The following is a 12,392-nucleotide window of genomic DNA, read 5'->3' as shown; positions in this document are numbered from 1 at the left end:
GCACTGTACACGTTGTAGCCGTTATTACTGTTTTATGCAGTCATTGGATCTCACCACACATTTACTGCCTCACCACTACCCGCCCCTTTTCTCATTTCTTTCTTCGTATCAGTTTTTGTCTGGGGTCATTTTTCTTCTACTCAAAGAATACCCTTAAGTCTTCACCTTCATTTTTGAGGGGTGTTTTTTTGGATAGAGAAACGTTTTTCAGCATGTTGAGGGATCATTCTATTGTCTTCAATCTTCCACCACTGAGTTGTCAAGTCAGCCATTAGTCTGATTGTTGCCCCTTTGAACATGATCTCTTTTAAGGTTAAGTTGCTTTTATGAATTTCTCTTAATCTTTAGTTATTTAGGGGTTTAACTTAGATGTGATTTTATTTATTTTGCTTGGGATTCACAAGGTTTCTTAAATTTGTGGCTTGATGTCTTCTATCAGTTTGGGAAAATTCTTAGCCATTTTCTCTTCAAACATTGATTCTGCTCCATCATCTCCCTCTTTCTGGGACTCCATTTACTTTTTTTTTTAAATTAATTAATTTTATTTTTGGCTGCGCTGGGTCTTTGTTGCTGTGCGTGGGCTTTTCTCTAGTTGCAGTGAGCGGGAGCTACTCTTCATTGCGCTGTGTGGGCTTCTCATTGCGGTGGCTTCTCTTGTTGCAGAGCGTGGGCTCTAGACTTGCAGGCTCAGTAGTTGTGTCGCGTGGGCTTAGTTACTCCATGGCATGTAGGGTCTTCTTGGACCAGGGCTCGAACCCATGTCCCCTGCATTGGCAGGTGGATTCTTAACCACTGTGCCACCAGGGAAGCCCCTCCATTTACTTTTTTTTTTTTTTACGGTACGCAGGCCTCTCACTGTTGTGGCCTCTCCCATTGCAGAGCACAGGCTCAGGACGCACAGGCTCAGCGGCCATGGCTCACGGGCGCAGCCGCTCCACGGCATGTGGGATCTTCCCGGACCGGGGCACGAACACGTGTCCCCTGCATCAGCAGGCGGACTCTCAACCACTGCGCCACCAGGGAAGCCCTCCATTTACTTTTAAGTTTGACCTTTTTACTATATCCTCTGTGTCTTTTACTGTCATGAATAAGTTTCTATTCTTTTGTCCATCTGCTTTTTTCTGGATGTTTTTCCTAACCAACCTTTAATTCACCCATGCTTCCTTTAGCTGGGTCTAATCTGATGTGAAATTTATCTTTTTAATTCTTAATTGTAGTTAATTAAGGGGGGATTAGGGGGAAAAAAAAACCCAAAAAACTAGGGAGGATGATTTTTAAAAATTGAGAAATATTGCCCAGGGGCATAAGCCAGCATTCTGGGAGCCTAGTAGGACTTATTTTGAGCAGACTTTCACTTACTCTCCCCACCTTTACCCCATTTCTGCCTTTTGCCCTAAGTGAGTAGCCTCTCTGATAAAAAGTCTTTAGAAAGTCAACTTTCCATCTCTTTGAACTAGGACATGGCCCAAGCAACGGGATCTAAAGATCTAATTGCTCTTTATAATACCTTTTAACCAATTCTGTTTTCAGTTCCCCCATATAACCATTATCTTCAATTCCTGAACTGTTTTAGGGCTTTGTAATACAAATCGGCATTTTTTCCTTGGCTTCCCCTACTGTAGATGCTCAGCAAATTGGAGGAAGTTGGAACTCAAGCCTACTAATTTCATCCATCTTCCTCCATCCTCCAACATTTTGTTGATATCTCTTCTTTGCTATTATCTTCCCTCCAGTTTTCTTTTTTTATGGGTTTATCCTTTTTTAAAAAGTTATTTTTTTTTCCCCATCATCTTAGTGGCTTTTGAGGTCCACTATGTTTACCATAAATTATAGAACTTGCTTCTCAGTGAAGCCTGTGGTTGAAAATTAATTATGTTTTATATTCTTAGGGCATTTGTTGGAAATTGCCACGCACAAATCATTTTAACTTTACCCAATTGTATTTGTTGTGTAATAAAAATTCCATTTCATACAACACTTAAGTCTGCATTATGTCTTTCCTCGGGGGTGTGTTTCTTTTAGGTCAAAGCTGGGAATGTTGGTAGAACTCATTTAAAAACTTAAAGCTTGTTAGGCTACACCCTACAGGCCTGCACGCCTTGTAATTGCCCAGCCTTAAAACCGAAGACCGAGCCCAGAGACAGCTAGAGACATCCTTGGTTTATTGGATAGTGACTCTTACATGTCTGATGCAAGATCCTGGAAAGAGACAGCAGGCAGGACATGGCCGCAGTCTTCACTACCGGTGGTGGGGGTGGGTGTTACCAGTTACACAGAGACTTGGCATCAGGTTGCCTCACCAGTTACCAGGGAAACCAGCAGAAGAGCCTGTCCCTCACAGCCCTTTTGATAAACTAGCAGGTGGAGCCATTCTGATCTGAAGAGTAGAAGATCACTAAGCTGGGGGTAGGGGTAGGAGGATGGGGCGTGGGGCAAGTTACTTACTAGGCTCTGTGATTAAGAGGGAAGGTCAGTCATGCCGGTAGGGTGTGAGTGAGGCAGGCACTCCTTGAGTGGGGGATGTACAGGGAGCAAAAGAACAGCGATCTTGAGTGGCCTGACCATACACAGCTATATAGTGTTTTTGAACTTAGCAAAAGTGTTTTTATTTTACCTTTTACCTGAACTAAGCAGTATTCTCAGTGACCCTCATTTAAAGGATTTGAGAACTGATAAAGCGTTTAACAGTACTTCTCATTAGGAAATTGTGATGGTGACTAAATTTCAGGATAATAGGCATAGGCATATGGTTTTAAGTTCAAGTATGTTTGAAACATTATGGGAAAGTGAAGTTGAAAAATACCAAACTCTATACACTGTTTTATTGTAATAAAAAAAATAGCCGTATTTAAATGAAGCCTACTTATTATCTTATAATCAAACTGTATTTGGACCTGTTTTTTTTTTAATTGAGGTGAAATTCACACAGCATGAAATGTACCATTTTTAAAATGAACAATTTAATAGTATTTAGTTTGTCTACAATATTTTGCAACCATCAGTCACCTCTGTCTAGTACCAAAACATTTTTTAATCACCCACGAAGGAGACCCTCATACTCATTAAGCAGCATTTTCAGCCCCTGAACCACTGATCTGACTTCTGCCTCTATGAATTAACCTATTCTAGATGTTTCAAATAAATGGAATCATACAATATGTGACCTTCTGTGTCTGGCTTCTTTCAGTTACCTTTGTTTTTGAGATTCATCCATGTATCACTACTTAATTCCTTTTTGTGCATATACAAAGACATAAGAAAAGTTGATGAGAAATTTTTCCTAATGCAACTAATAAAATAAATAGGTCTTAAGCTGAAGAAAGCCTTTAAAACATGCTTAACATTAGTTCTATTTTGTGTGAATGCTTCTTTAAAAATCTAATTTAGGGGCTTCCCTGGTGGCGCAGTGGTTGGGAGTCCGCCTGCCGATGCAGGGGACACGGGTTCGTGCCCCGGTCCAGGAGGATCCCACATGCCGCAGAGCAGCTGGGCCCGTGGGCCATGGCCACTGAGCCTGCGCGTCCGGAGCCTGTGCTCCACAACGGGAGAGGCCACAACAGTGAGAGGCCCGCGTACCGCAAAAAAAAAAAAAAAAAATCTAATTTGATGTGTTTTGATGAATGTAGAGTACATTTCTACTAAGGTACAGGAAATGAGTACAGGTCTATGGACCAGTTAACTTCATAATGTTCTTGGTTGAAGGCTCTACCCTGTCCCTAGAAGTATAAGAGAGGATAGCTGGAAGTTACTGGTAAAGTAATACAAAGATATTGATTGCTGCACACTATTAACATTAGAATGAAGTAGTAACCTCCATATTATCCACTTTCTTTATGTGAAGCTAGTGTTTATTTTTAAGTACATAAGAACTTTTTCTTCCCAGAAAATTAAATTAATATTGTTAAAGAAAAAAAATGATTCATGATACTTGTTAAAGAACAGCAAGGCAGACTTAATTCAGGAGGACTTGCTACAGTGGGGTTTTGCAGTAGGGGTGAGTTGAGTTCAACTCTGAATACAGTATGGAAGAGTGGAGATTTATAGCTGAGGTATAGAGTGGGGATTTGTGGATGGAAAATTGCTAAGAAGAAACATCAGGGGTAAGGGAGATTCTGGCTAAACGGACATGACAGAATTTTTGCTGAAAGCAGGCCAGGGTGATCAGATACCGAGAGTAAGGGATTAACAGACTCGGCAAGATTCTTGCTAAACCTGGAGTAAGCAGGCAGAGCCACTGAACTAAGGACAGAGACCCAGGTCAGGGCCAAGTCAGAAAGAGGACTCAGAGGACCCTGCCTCAAGTTTGGTCAAGGACAGTCTCTGTCAGTATAGATCATTTGTGGACAAATGTTCACAGCAATATCTAGTATAGTAAAGCTTACTAATATTAATGTGCACCATTTTTAATGTACAGTTTACCATTTAATCAAGCTAATCTTAAAAATGGATTCTTCCTTTTTAGTGACTGTGATGCACATATTTGAGTCTGGTTTGCATATGAGAGTCATTTATTACTACCACGTAGAAAATTCTTACAGCTACAATTGCTATTGGAATATTTTCTAGGCAGATAAATCATGCCATGTAATTGAAGATAATATCACAACTTCCAAGTCCCCTGGAAATCATAGTTGCTTATAACTAAAAGTGCACCATTTGTGCGTCTGTACTAAGTCAGTGAAATGCTGTTGTACCCACAAATACAGAGGAAATTGAAATCATCTAGAAAAATAACTGGGACTTAAGTGAGCACTTAGGACCACAGGCCAGATTTGACTATAATGAAAGCTTTGAGGCTTATCATAAGAGGAGGCAATGATCATCCTTATCATTGAGATTCAGGTAGGTGTCAAGTTAGTCACTGTTAGTCTCTAAGACTTGCCTGGACAAGACATTTGATGACCAGATACATTTATAGATATTTATGTGTTAAATTCTTGGTAGCCTCTTCGAAGAATGAAGTTATTCTTCTCACATAGGTGTCTATTTGAGACTTCAAAATAAGAATATAATATATCAGAATAAGAAGAGCACATATTCATTCAAAGAGGATTCATTCTCTCCTCCGGCAGGCCGTAGAATAGGGCAGATCACCCCACATGAGTGAGGAACTGAGCTGACTTGAGAAGGGTTTGCAAAACTTATGAAGCTTGTGTAATTCTCGGTTCACCCCTCCCCCCTTTCTAAGTTGTAGCCCTCCAGAGGTCACAATTGAAGGCCCAGTGTTTCTCCTTTCCTTAGCACCACAGGACTGCCAAAAATTCTGTTATTTTCTGTTTTGTTTGTTTTGCTGCTTTCTGCTTTGCTTTTCCGCTTCTTGCATTGTGTATTTTAAGAATTTGTCAAATACCTCTAGGTCAGAACTGTTGGGGGTCACATCTCTGTAACTCCCTTCCTTCAGGAAACTTTGCAGCTCTGAACTCCAATTTTTGCCTGCATTCTTTTGAAATTGCTGAAAGCTCTAATGACTACCCTGCCTCTTAGCCACTGCCCTTGCCTGCCCTTGGTTTTCTCTCGACTTTGCCCCATGCACCTTTTCTCTTGGTTGATTTTTCTTTGTATCCTTTCACTATAATAAGTCATAGTTTTGAATACAACTCCATGCTGAATCCTGTAAATCGTCCTAGCAGATCACTAAACCTGGGGTGGTCTTGGGACCCCCAACACGCGTGCCCATTCCGAATTTCTGTTAAGTTGGATTGTTATCTCAGAAATGTTCTACCGAGAATGACCAGAGACAGATGGAATTGTAACCCCTCTACATATGTGTGTAAATCGAGGCTCAGAGATGAATTTATCAAGGTCATCCATCTAGTAATTCCTGACAGAACCAGGAATTGCATCCACGTCTAACTCCAAAATTCCCCTGTACTTTCCTTGTGTCTTGCATCTTCCAAATGATTAAGCAAAATTACTGAAAGGGAATGCTTTCAGTTTTTGGAGCGGCCCTGTATTATTTGAGAATTAACCATTTAACGCTCTCATTATGCACAAGGAGTGTTTTTAGATCAATAGCAAACTAAGTTGGAGTTTAGTGACTTACTGTTAACCGAAGGCAACTGTTACATTTTTTTTTCAACAAAGTATCAGTAAATTAGCAACTTAATTTCCTTTTTTTCCCCAAATAGATAAATAATCTCTTTTTATACATTCTGTACACTCTGTGTGTGTGTGTGTGTGCGCGTGTGTGTTGCGTGTGAATGTGTGTGCAAGTACTTATATGTATGCCGTGGGCACTTAAGACTGACAGAAGTTGTTACTTGTGTTTTTTGTGGATAATTTTGTTAACTTTGTGATATTTAGTAGAGGCTATAGGGTAGGAATCAAATTATATAAGTAAAATGCTCTCCAATATTTGTGCAGATAGAGATTTTCTTTCACCTTAGACTTAACATTTCAACACAAGAAAGACACAGTCAGCGAGTCACAAATTTCTGACAATGTGGGCAATGGAATATTTTTCTGTTTGTAAATAAGTTTCAGAAATTCTTCCCCAGGGTATCTTTATTTATTTATTTTTAAATTTTACTGTCTGAAAACAGGTAGGTTGGTCTCAGAATTGTAAAAGAGTGCAGGGTTAAGGGAGGATCCAGAGTTACAAAGGTAAGGCAGCATTTTTAGTCTGCTGGGCTTGGGGCAGCCCATCACCTGGACTCTTTAGGAACTGAGAAAGATTGATTTACTTTTTTCTTTAACAAGGTAGGTTTTATTAATGTCATAATAACATTTTATATTTGTGCAGCTTAGGGGTTTCAAATGCTTTCCCATTTACTATCTAATTTGAGCCAGTCCACTTTGTGAGGTGGTGGGGCCGCTATACCCTTGAGAAAAACCAATGCTTGGAGACAGTAAGTGACTTGTTCAAGATCACACAGCTGGTTAACAGAGGGGTAGAGGCACAAACCCAGACTTGCCGACTCCATGCTTCCTCCGTGCTTGTACAGGTAACAGAGCTGAGGGTCTACACCTGGTGTCTTGGATGTCAGAACAGCTGTAATGGCAGCAGATGAGTGTACGTTTGAGGGAGACACTTAATTTTTTGGTTTAATTTTGTGCAGTGCTTAATAGTTTAACATAAGGATAGCCAGAAAACTTTCTGAATCTGAATGAAGCAGAATTATAAACCTTTTCCACATCATAACGATACCATACAACAGAGAATTTCAATGATTTGTCCTGTGAGAATGCCCTTTGGGGGAAAGTTTTGATATTTTCCCTGAAGCAGCATGAGGAAGATTTGTTTTTGAATTAAAGTGACCTTCTCTTTTAGAATGAAATGTTTCTAAAATCCAGAATAGAAGGATATTAAGGCAGGTATATATGGAACAGCTATTAGAGTGAAACAAAAACAGGGCAAAAGGAGTAAACATATGTGAAGAAAATGAGGGGAACAAGGAAGTAGTGGTGGGAAAAGCAACGTAGTAGTGATGGGAAATAATTAAATGTTGGTTAGACACCAAGGGTGGAAAGGTGAGGTGGGATGAATTGGGAGATTGGGATTAACACATATACATTATGTATAAAATAGATAACTAATGAGAACATGCTGTATAGCACAGGGAACTCCACTTTGCTGTACAGTAGAAACTAACACAACATTGTAAAACAACTATACCCCAATAAAAAAATTAGACTTTCTTTTTTTATGATTAAAATAATATTTGAATTCCTGTCTGCTGATATAAAGGGATTGTTTTATAACACTAGGGCAAATTACCTTAGTCTTTCTCTGAAGTGAAGGTTATTGTGAGATCACGTGTGTGCAGGAACTTCCTAAATTGTAAGGCGCTCAAAACATATGCTGGAATTATTAATAAAGGTAAAGCTGAGTTGTTAGGATTGATCTTGTGCCTTAAGTTTTTTCACTAAGGTAAAATCACTGGGATTGGCTGCTATGAAAATGGGTGATCTTGTCAACCTTGTGGCTTCTCATAGAGTTCAGCAAATATTTGTTCAGGGCTACAGTATATCAGGTAGTCTGGGAGCCAACCGGCAGGAGGTGCCAAGAGACACGTATGATTTAGTACTGAGAAGACAGGCCCTCAATAGATGGTTTCAAATGCATATGAGAAGCATCGGATAGAACGTGCAGGGTACAAAGGGCGACTACAGAGAAAGGGCAGGGTGGGCTTTAATAAAAGCACATCTAAAGTGCCAGTGAGAAGGCTGCTTTCAGTGAGTGATGGGGGTTGTATTCTTCCTTCTCTTTCCTCATCTCAGTATCCCCCTAGCTCCTTAAACCCAGATCTACTGACCTCTCCTGTCCCCTCTGCCCCCCGCCCCCCACCATAAGTTAGCACTGATGGCCCGGTTACCATTGCAGGATGTACCGAATATTTCAGCTGTGGTGTAGTCCTTAATGAAGCTGGGCTAGGAACATGATTTTGTTAGGATCCACAGAAACAGGAGTCAAATATCAGGGCCAGTGTGAGTTACAGCAGTGGGCTAAGAATATGAAACTAGTCCACTCCTGGCTCTTAGAATGGGTGATGCCAGAACGTGAATGGCGTTCATGTCACAGGTGGCATATGAATAGGCCAAAATCAAGAACTTACAGTCTTGAATTATTTTCTGTATCCAGAGCCCTGAACGTTCTTTATTGTGGGATTTCTTCTAAATTTCCAGGAGCTTGCCTTCCAGGTTGTGCTGCTCTGTCTGAAAGTTCTTGCCAGCATCTGTTACCAGCTCCAAGTCTCCTTGTTTTCTGGAAGCTTCTGTGGCTTGATCCTGGGCATCTTTATTGTCCCTAAATGAACTTCTCTCCTTCAGTTTCCTTATTGACTTACAGTTTCTAAGACTAGGCTTTTTCTTTACACTCTTTCCCTTTGTTCAAATTGATTAACTTTTTAGTATTTAGCTTCCCTGGGACACCCTGAGAATTTGAAACACCAAGGTCAAGATGGAATGAATTAACAGTTTTTCAAAAGAAAGAGAATAATTGTCATTTTAAAGGCAAATAAGTTTTTAATCCAACTTTTTTTTTTCTAAAAACCTAACAGAGTGATGATATTTTAGTTGCAAAACGGTGAAATTGTTCTTGTGAATGTTAGATGTATTGTAAAGTCTTACACAATCTTCCAAACCGCTCAGCTTGATTTATCAGGACTACTGTATCATGGTGCAAGCTCTCAGTGTTTAAGAGGAAGTTTGCTATACAGGATCAAGGTGGTTTTGCAATGTGTTACTCTCTTTTCCTTAATTAGCAAGATTGAAACAATTCTAGGAAAAGAAGATACTCTCACCAGATGAGTTTTGCCTTCTTGTCTCAGAAAATTAGAACAATATAATCCATTAACTTGTCTTTCCTGTTTAAACGTCCAGATATCTGAACTGAATTTAATATTCAGTTGCAGGAATTCTTTCATTTTAGGTGCCTAATAACATCTCTTTCTCTGCTCATTTGACAAGATTATTGTTCCCCTTTTATTGTCTGATTTTATAGCTTTTAATTGTATCAGCAATGGGAAGTAGGTGGGATATAAACAAACATATATCTATATGAAGCTGAGATCGTTTTGGTCACAAAATGGGGACGTTGAAACGTTTCTGTAGTGTTTCTTTGATATGGGTGTGTGTGTGTGTGTGTGTGTGTGTGTGTGTGTGTGTGTAAAATCTCCCAAATGGGGAGAAATCAGAATACTGTGATTTTTTTTTGAAGAGGAAAGAATATGTTACCCTAGTGGAAGGGCTGTCTTAATCCCAAACAACCTGCCTAATGAAATATTTGGAAGCACTTAGTGCTTTTAGCAAATATCTTCTGTGTCCCAAGGGAAAGTAATTAATCTGGGTATGGAGTGTTCACTTGTTTTTCATTTTTTTTCTTGACCAGTGGAAACTGTGAGGATGGGTATATGGGCCGTTTTTATGGCAAATAATTACTTTACAGACTTAGAATAAGTGGTTTCAGGGCATTACTGGAGGAACCAATTAGATACCACAGTTTCTTATAAAGCCTGTTGAAATTATCTGTTACTTGATTTATAGTGATTAAAATACACTTTTAGAGTCTACAAATTGATGGAATCCTTCAAAGAAGTAACCTAATGAGCGAGTCCATTGTTTTTTGTAGCTATTTAATTGTAGCATATATATTGACACTCTTGTCAGATAATTAGAAATCAGCATTTCACCCTTTATTATCAATGCAATAGATTTCTGCTATTATAAATTTCTTAATTTGTTCATTTGGGTAACATTTAAAAAATTAACCCCAATTACTTGTATTATATTGAAATCAAAGTTAATCCAGTATGGCCAAATAATTTTATATCAGAGCCTTGAAAACTAACGAAATCTTGTGTGTTCCATGTGCTTTGGCTACAGCCCCACCACTTATGTTTTGGATGAAGATGAACCTCGATTCCTTGAAGAAGTTGATTACAGTGCAGAAAGTAATGATGAGTTAGATATTGAATTGGCTGAAAATGCAGGAGACTATGAACCTTCTGCACAAGAAGACGTACTTTCTGACTCTGAATTATCAAGAACGTACCTACCTTGAGCCCTTTGCCATCTCTTGTGAACTGCATAGAAGAAATGAAATATCTTGGTTTTCATTACATAGGAAGTTTGAGAGCAGTGAGTGTATAGAGAGGTGACTCAGAAAGTCAGAAAGCAGCTTGGGCCTGTTTGGTTTCAAGACAATAAATATGTTATTAATTAATGATGAAATTGGCACTTGTTTTATTTTAGATATTCAATGCACTTTACATAGCATTGAAGCATCAAATATTGGGTTTACTTTTTCAAAACCTGAGTATCATTGCATGAATTTTTATCTCCTTATGGTTATATCCTGCATCAAATGGATAATTTTGAAGTGTGTGAGAAAATAAAATCTAAATTCTAGAGTTGTTGAGAATCCTGGGTTGTTGAAAACTAATATGTATGTACATGGATTCCTGTAGATGTGTCTGTGTAAGGGTGGGTAGATATTGAAGATAAGACTGTTCTTCAAAATCATGTTAACTGTTGAGTTGTGACTGAAATACTCCAGAGTTTTCCTTGAAACCATTACATTCTACATTTACCAAGTTAAACAAATAAAAGCTCTATTAAATGTTGCATTCATTTTTTCATCCTTTTTAACCAGCTCAGATTATTTGGTCTGTAGAATCTTTGGGGGAATATTATGATAATCTGACATCTGAAAACACTGATAAAAATTTGTAAAAAAAAAAATGCTTAATTTACTAGTGTTAAGTTTTTTCTTTGTTTTTTTTTTAAATTTATTTTTGGCTGCATTGGGTCTTTGTTGCTGCACGTGGGCTTTCTCTAGTTGCAGTGAGCCGCGACTACTCTTCATTGTGGTGCCTGGGCTTCTCATTGCAGTGGCTTCTCTTGTTGCAGAGCACAGGCTCTAGGCACGCGGGCTTCAGTAGTTGCGGCGCTCAGGCTCTAGGGCACATGGGCTTCAGTAGTTGTGGCTCGCAGGCTTAGTTGCTCCAAGGCATATGGGATCTTCCCGGACCAGGGTTCGAACCCATGTCCCCTGCATTAGGCAGGCAGATTCTTAACCACTGCACCACCAGGGAAGCCCTAGTGTTAAGTTTTTTTATAGTATAAGTATACCTATCTATCATAAAAAATATACTTGAACAGCTCTTTTCTCTAAAATTGTGTCTCATGGCTGCACCTAAAGTCTATCACTGCAGTCAGTTTGTTAAAAAGCTTTAAAAATTCAGTGAGGCTATGAGCCAGTATTAAATGTATATGAAGCTTATATAGCACCTCCTGAGCTGTGCTGTTACTAGATGTGCTAAAGTGAATTCAGGGCATGCTGACACTGGTAACCGAGTCCTAGAAGATGGCAGTGAATTTCAGCCTTTTCTTGTAGTGACATCTTCCGGAGTTTAAGCTGTCCTGCTGCAGGAATGTCTTTGTCCTCAAGTAAAATAAAACAAGTCCAGGGTCTTTGGATAAGTGCTTTAAGAACTAGTTTCTGTTGTAACAAAACAAATCCAAAAAGATAACTTATGAATAGACTCTTGCCAGGACTCGGGTGCTTTGGTTTTGGCACATTATCTTCACTTATTCCAGAAGAGAATTTTTTAAAATCTTTTTTGAAAAACCTGTAATTATGGAAAAGAAATTATAAAAGAGTATTTTTCAGAGTTTTGCATTTTCCAAATCAATGATTTTCATTGTTTTATTTGAGGCATTTCATCCACAGTGTAGCTTCTTTTTGGTGTCAGAGGAACCGTGTTTAAAAACATAGCAAGGGGCCTTGATAATGAGGCCTTTTCTCTAAATAGCCTAATTCTTATTAATGTCAGAAAATAAAGACTAAATAGATTGTGAAACTGAACCAGCCCTCTTAATGTGTGGTGACCTGAAAGACGAGGATACCTTAGCAAGGTAAAGTATTATTTATTTAATAATGTATCTAATAA

The 12,392-nt window shown here is 38.9% G+C and overlaps 1 protein-coding gene across 1 annotated transcript in view; it reads left to right on the top strand.

Moving 5' to 3' along the window:
* AGTPBP1 (ATP/GTP binding carboxypeptidase 1) overlaps positions 1 to 10,745 on the top strand; it is a 170,597-nt gene extending 159,852 nt beyond the window's left edge. The window contains exon 26 of the mRNA XM_082843606.1: positions 10,324 to 10,745. Within this exon, the coding sequence (XP_082699732.1) occupies positions 10,324 to 10,501 (178 nt within the window). The 3' untranslated portion in view covers positions 10,502 to 10,745. The remainder of the gene's footprint in view (positions 1 to 10,323) is intronic.
* The last annotated feature ends 1,647 nt before the right edge of the window (positions 10,746 to 12,392 follow it).

This window comes from Leucopleurus acutus, assembly GCF_964270905.1.
Source record: "Leucopleurus acutus genome assembly, chromosome: 7".
Lineage (NCBI taxonomy): Eukaryota > Metazoa > Chordata > Mammalia > Artiodactyla > Delphinidae > Leucopleurus > Leucopleurus acutus.
This window is presented reverse-complemented; position numbering and strand designations above follow the sequence as displayed.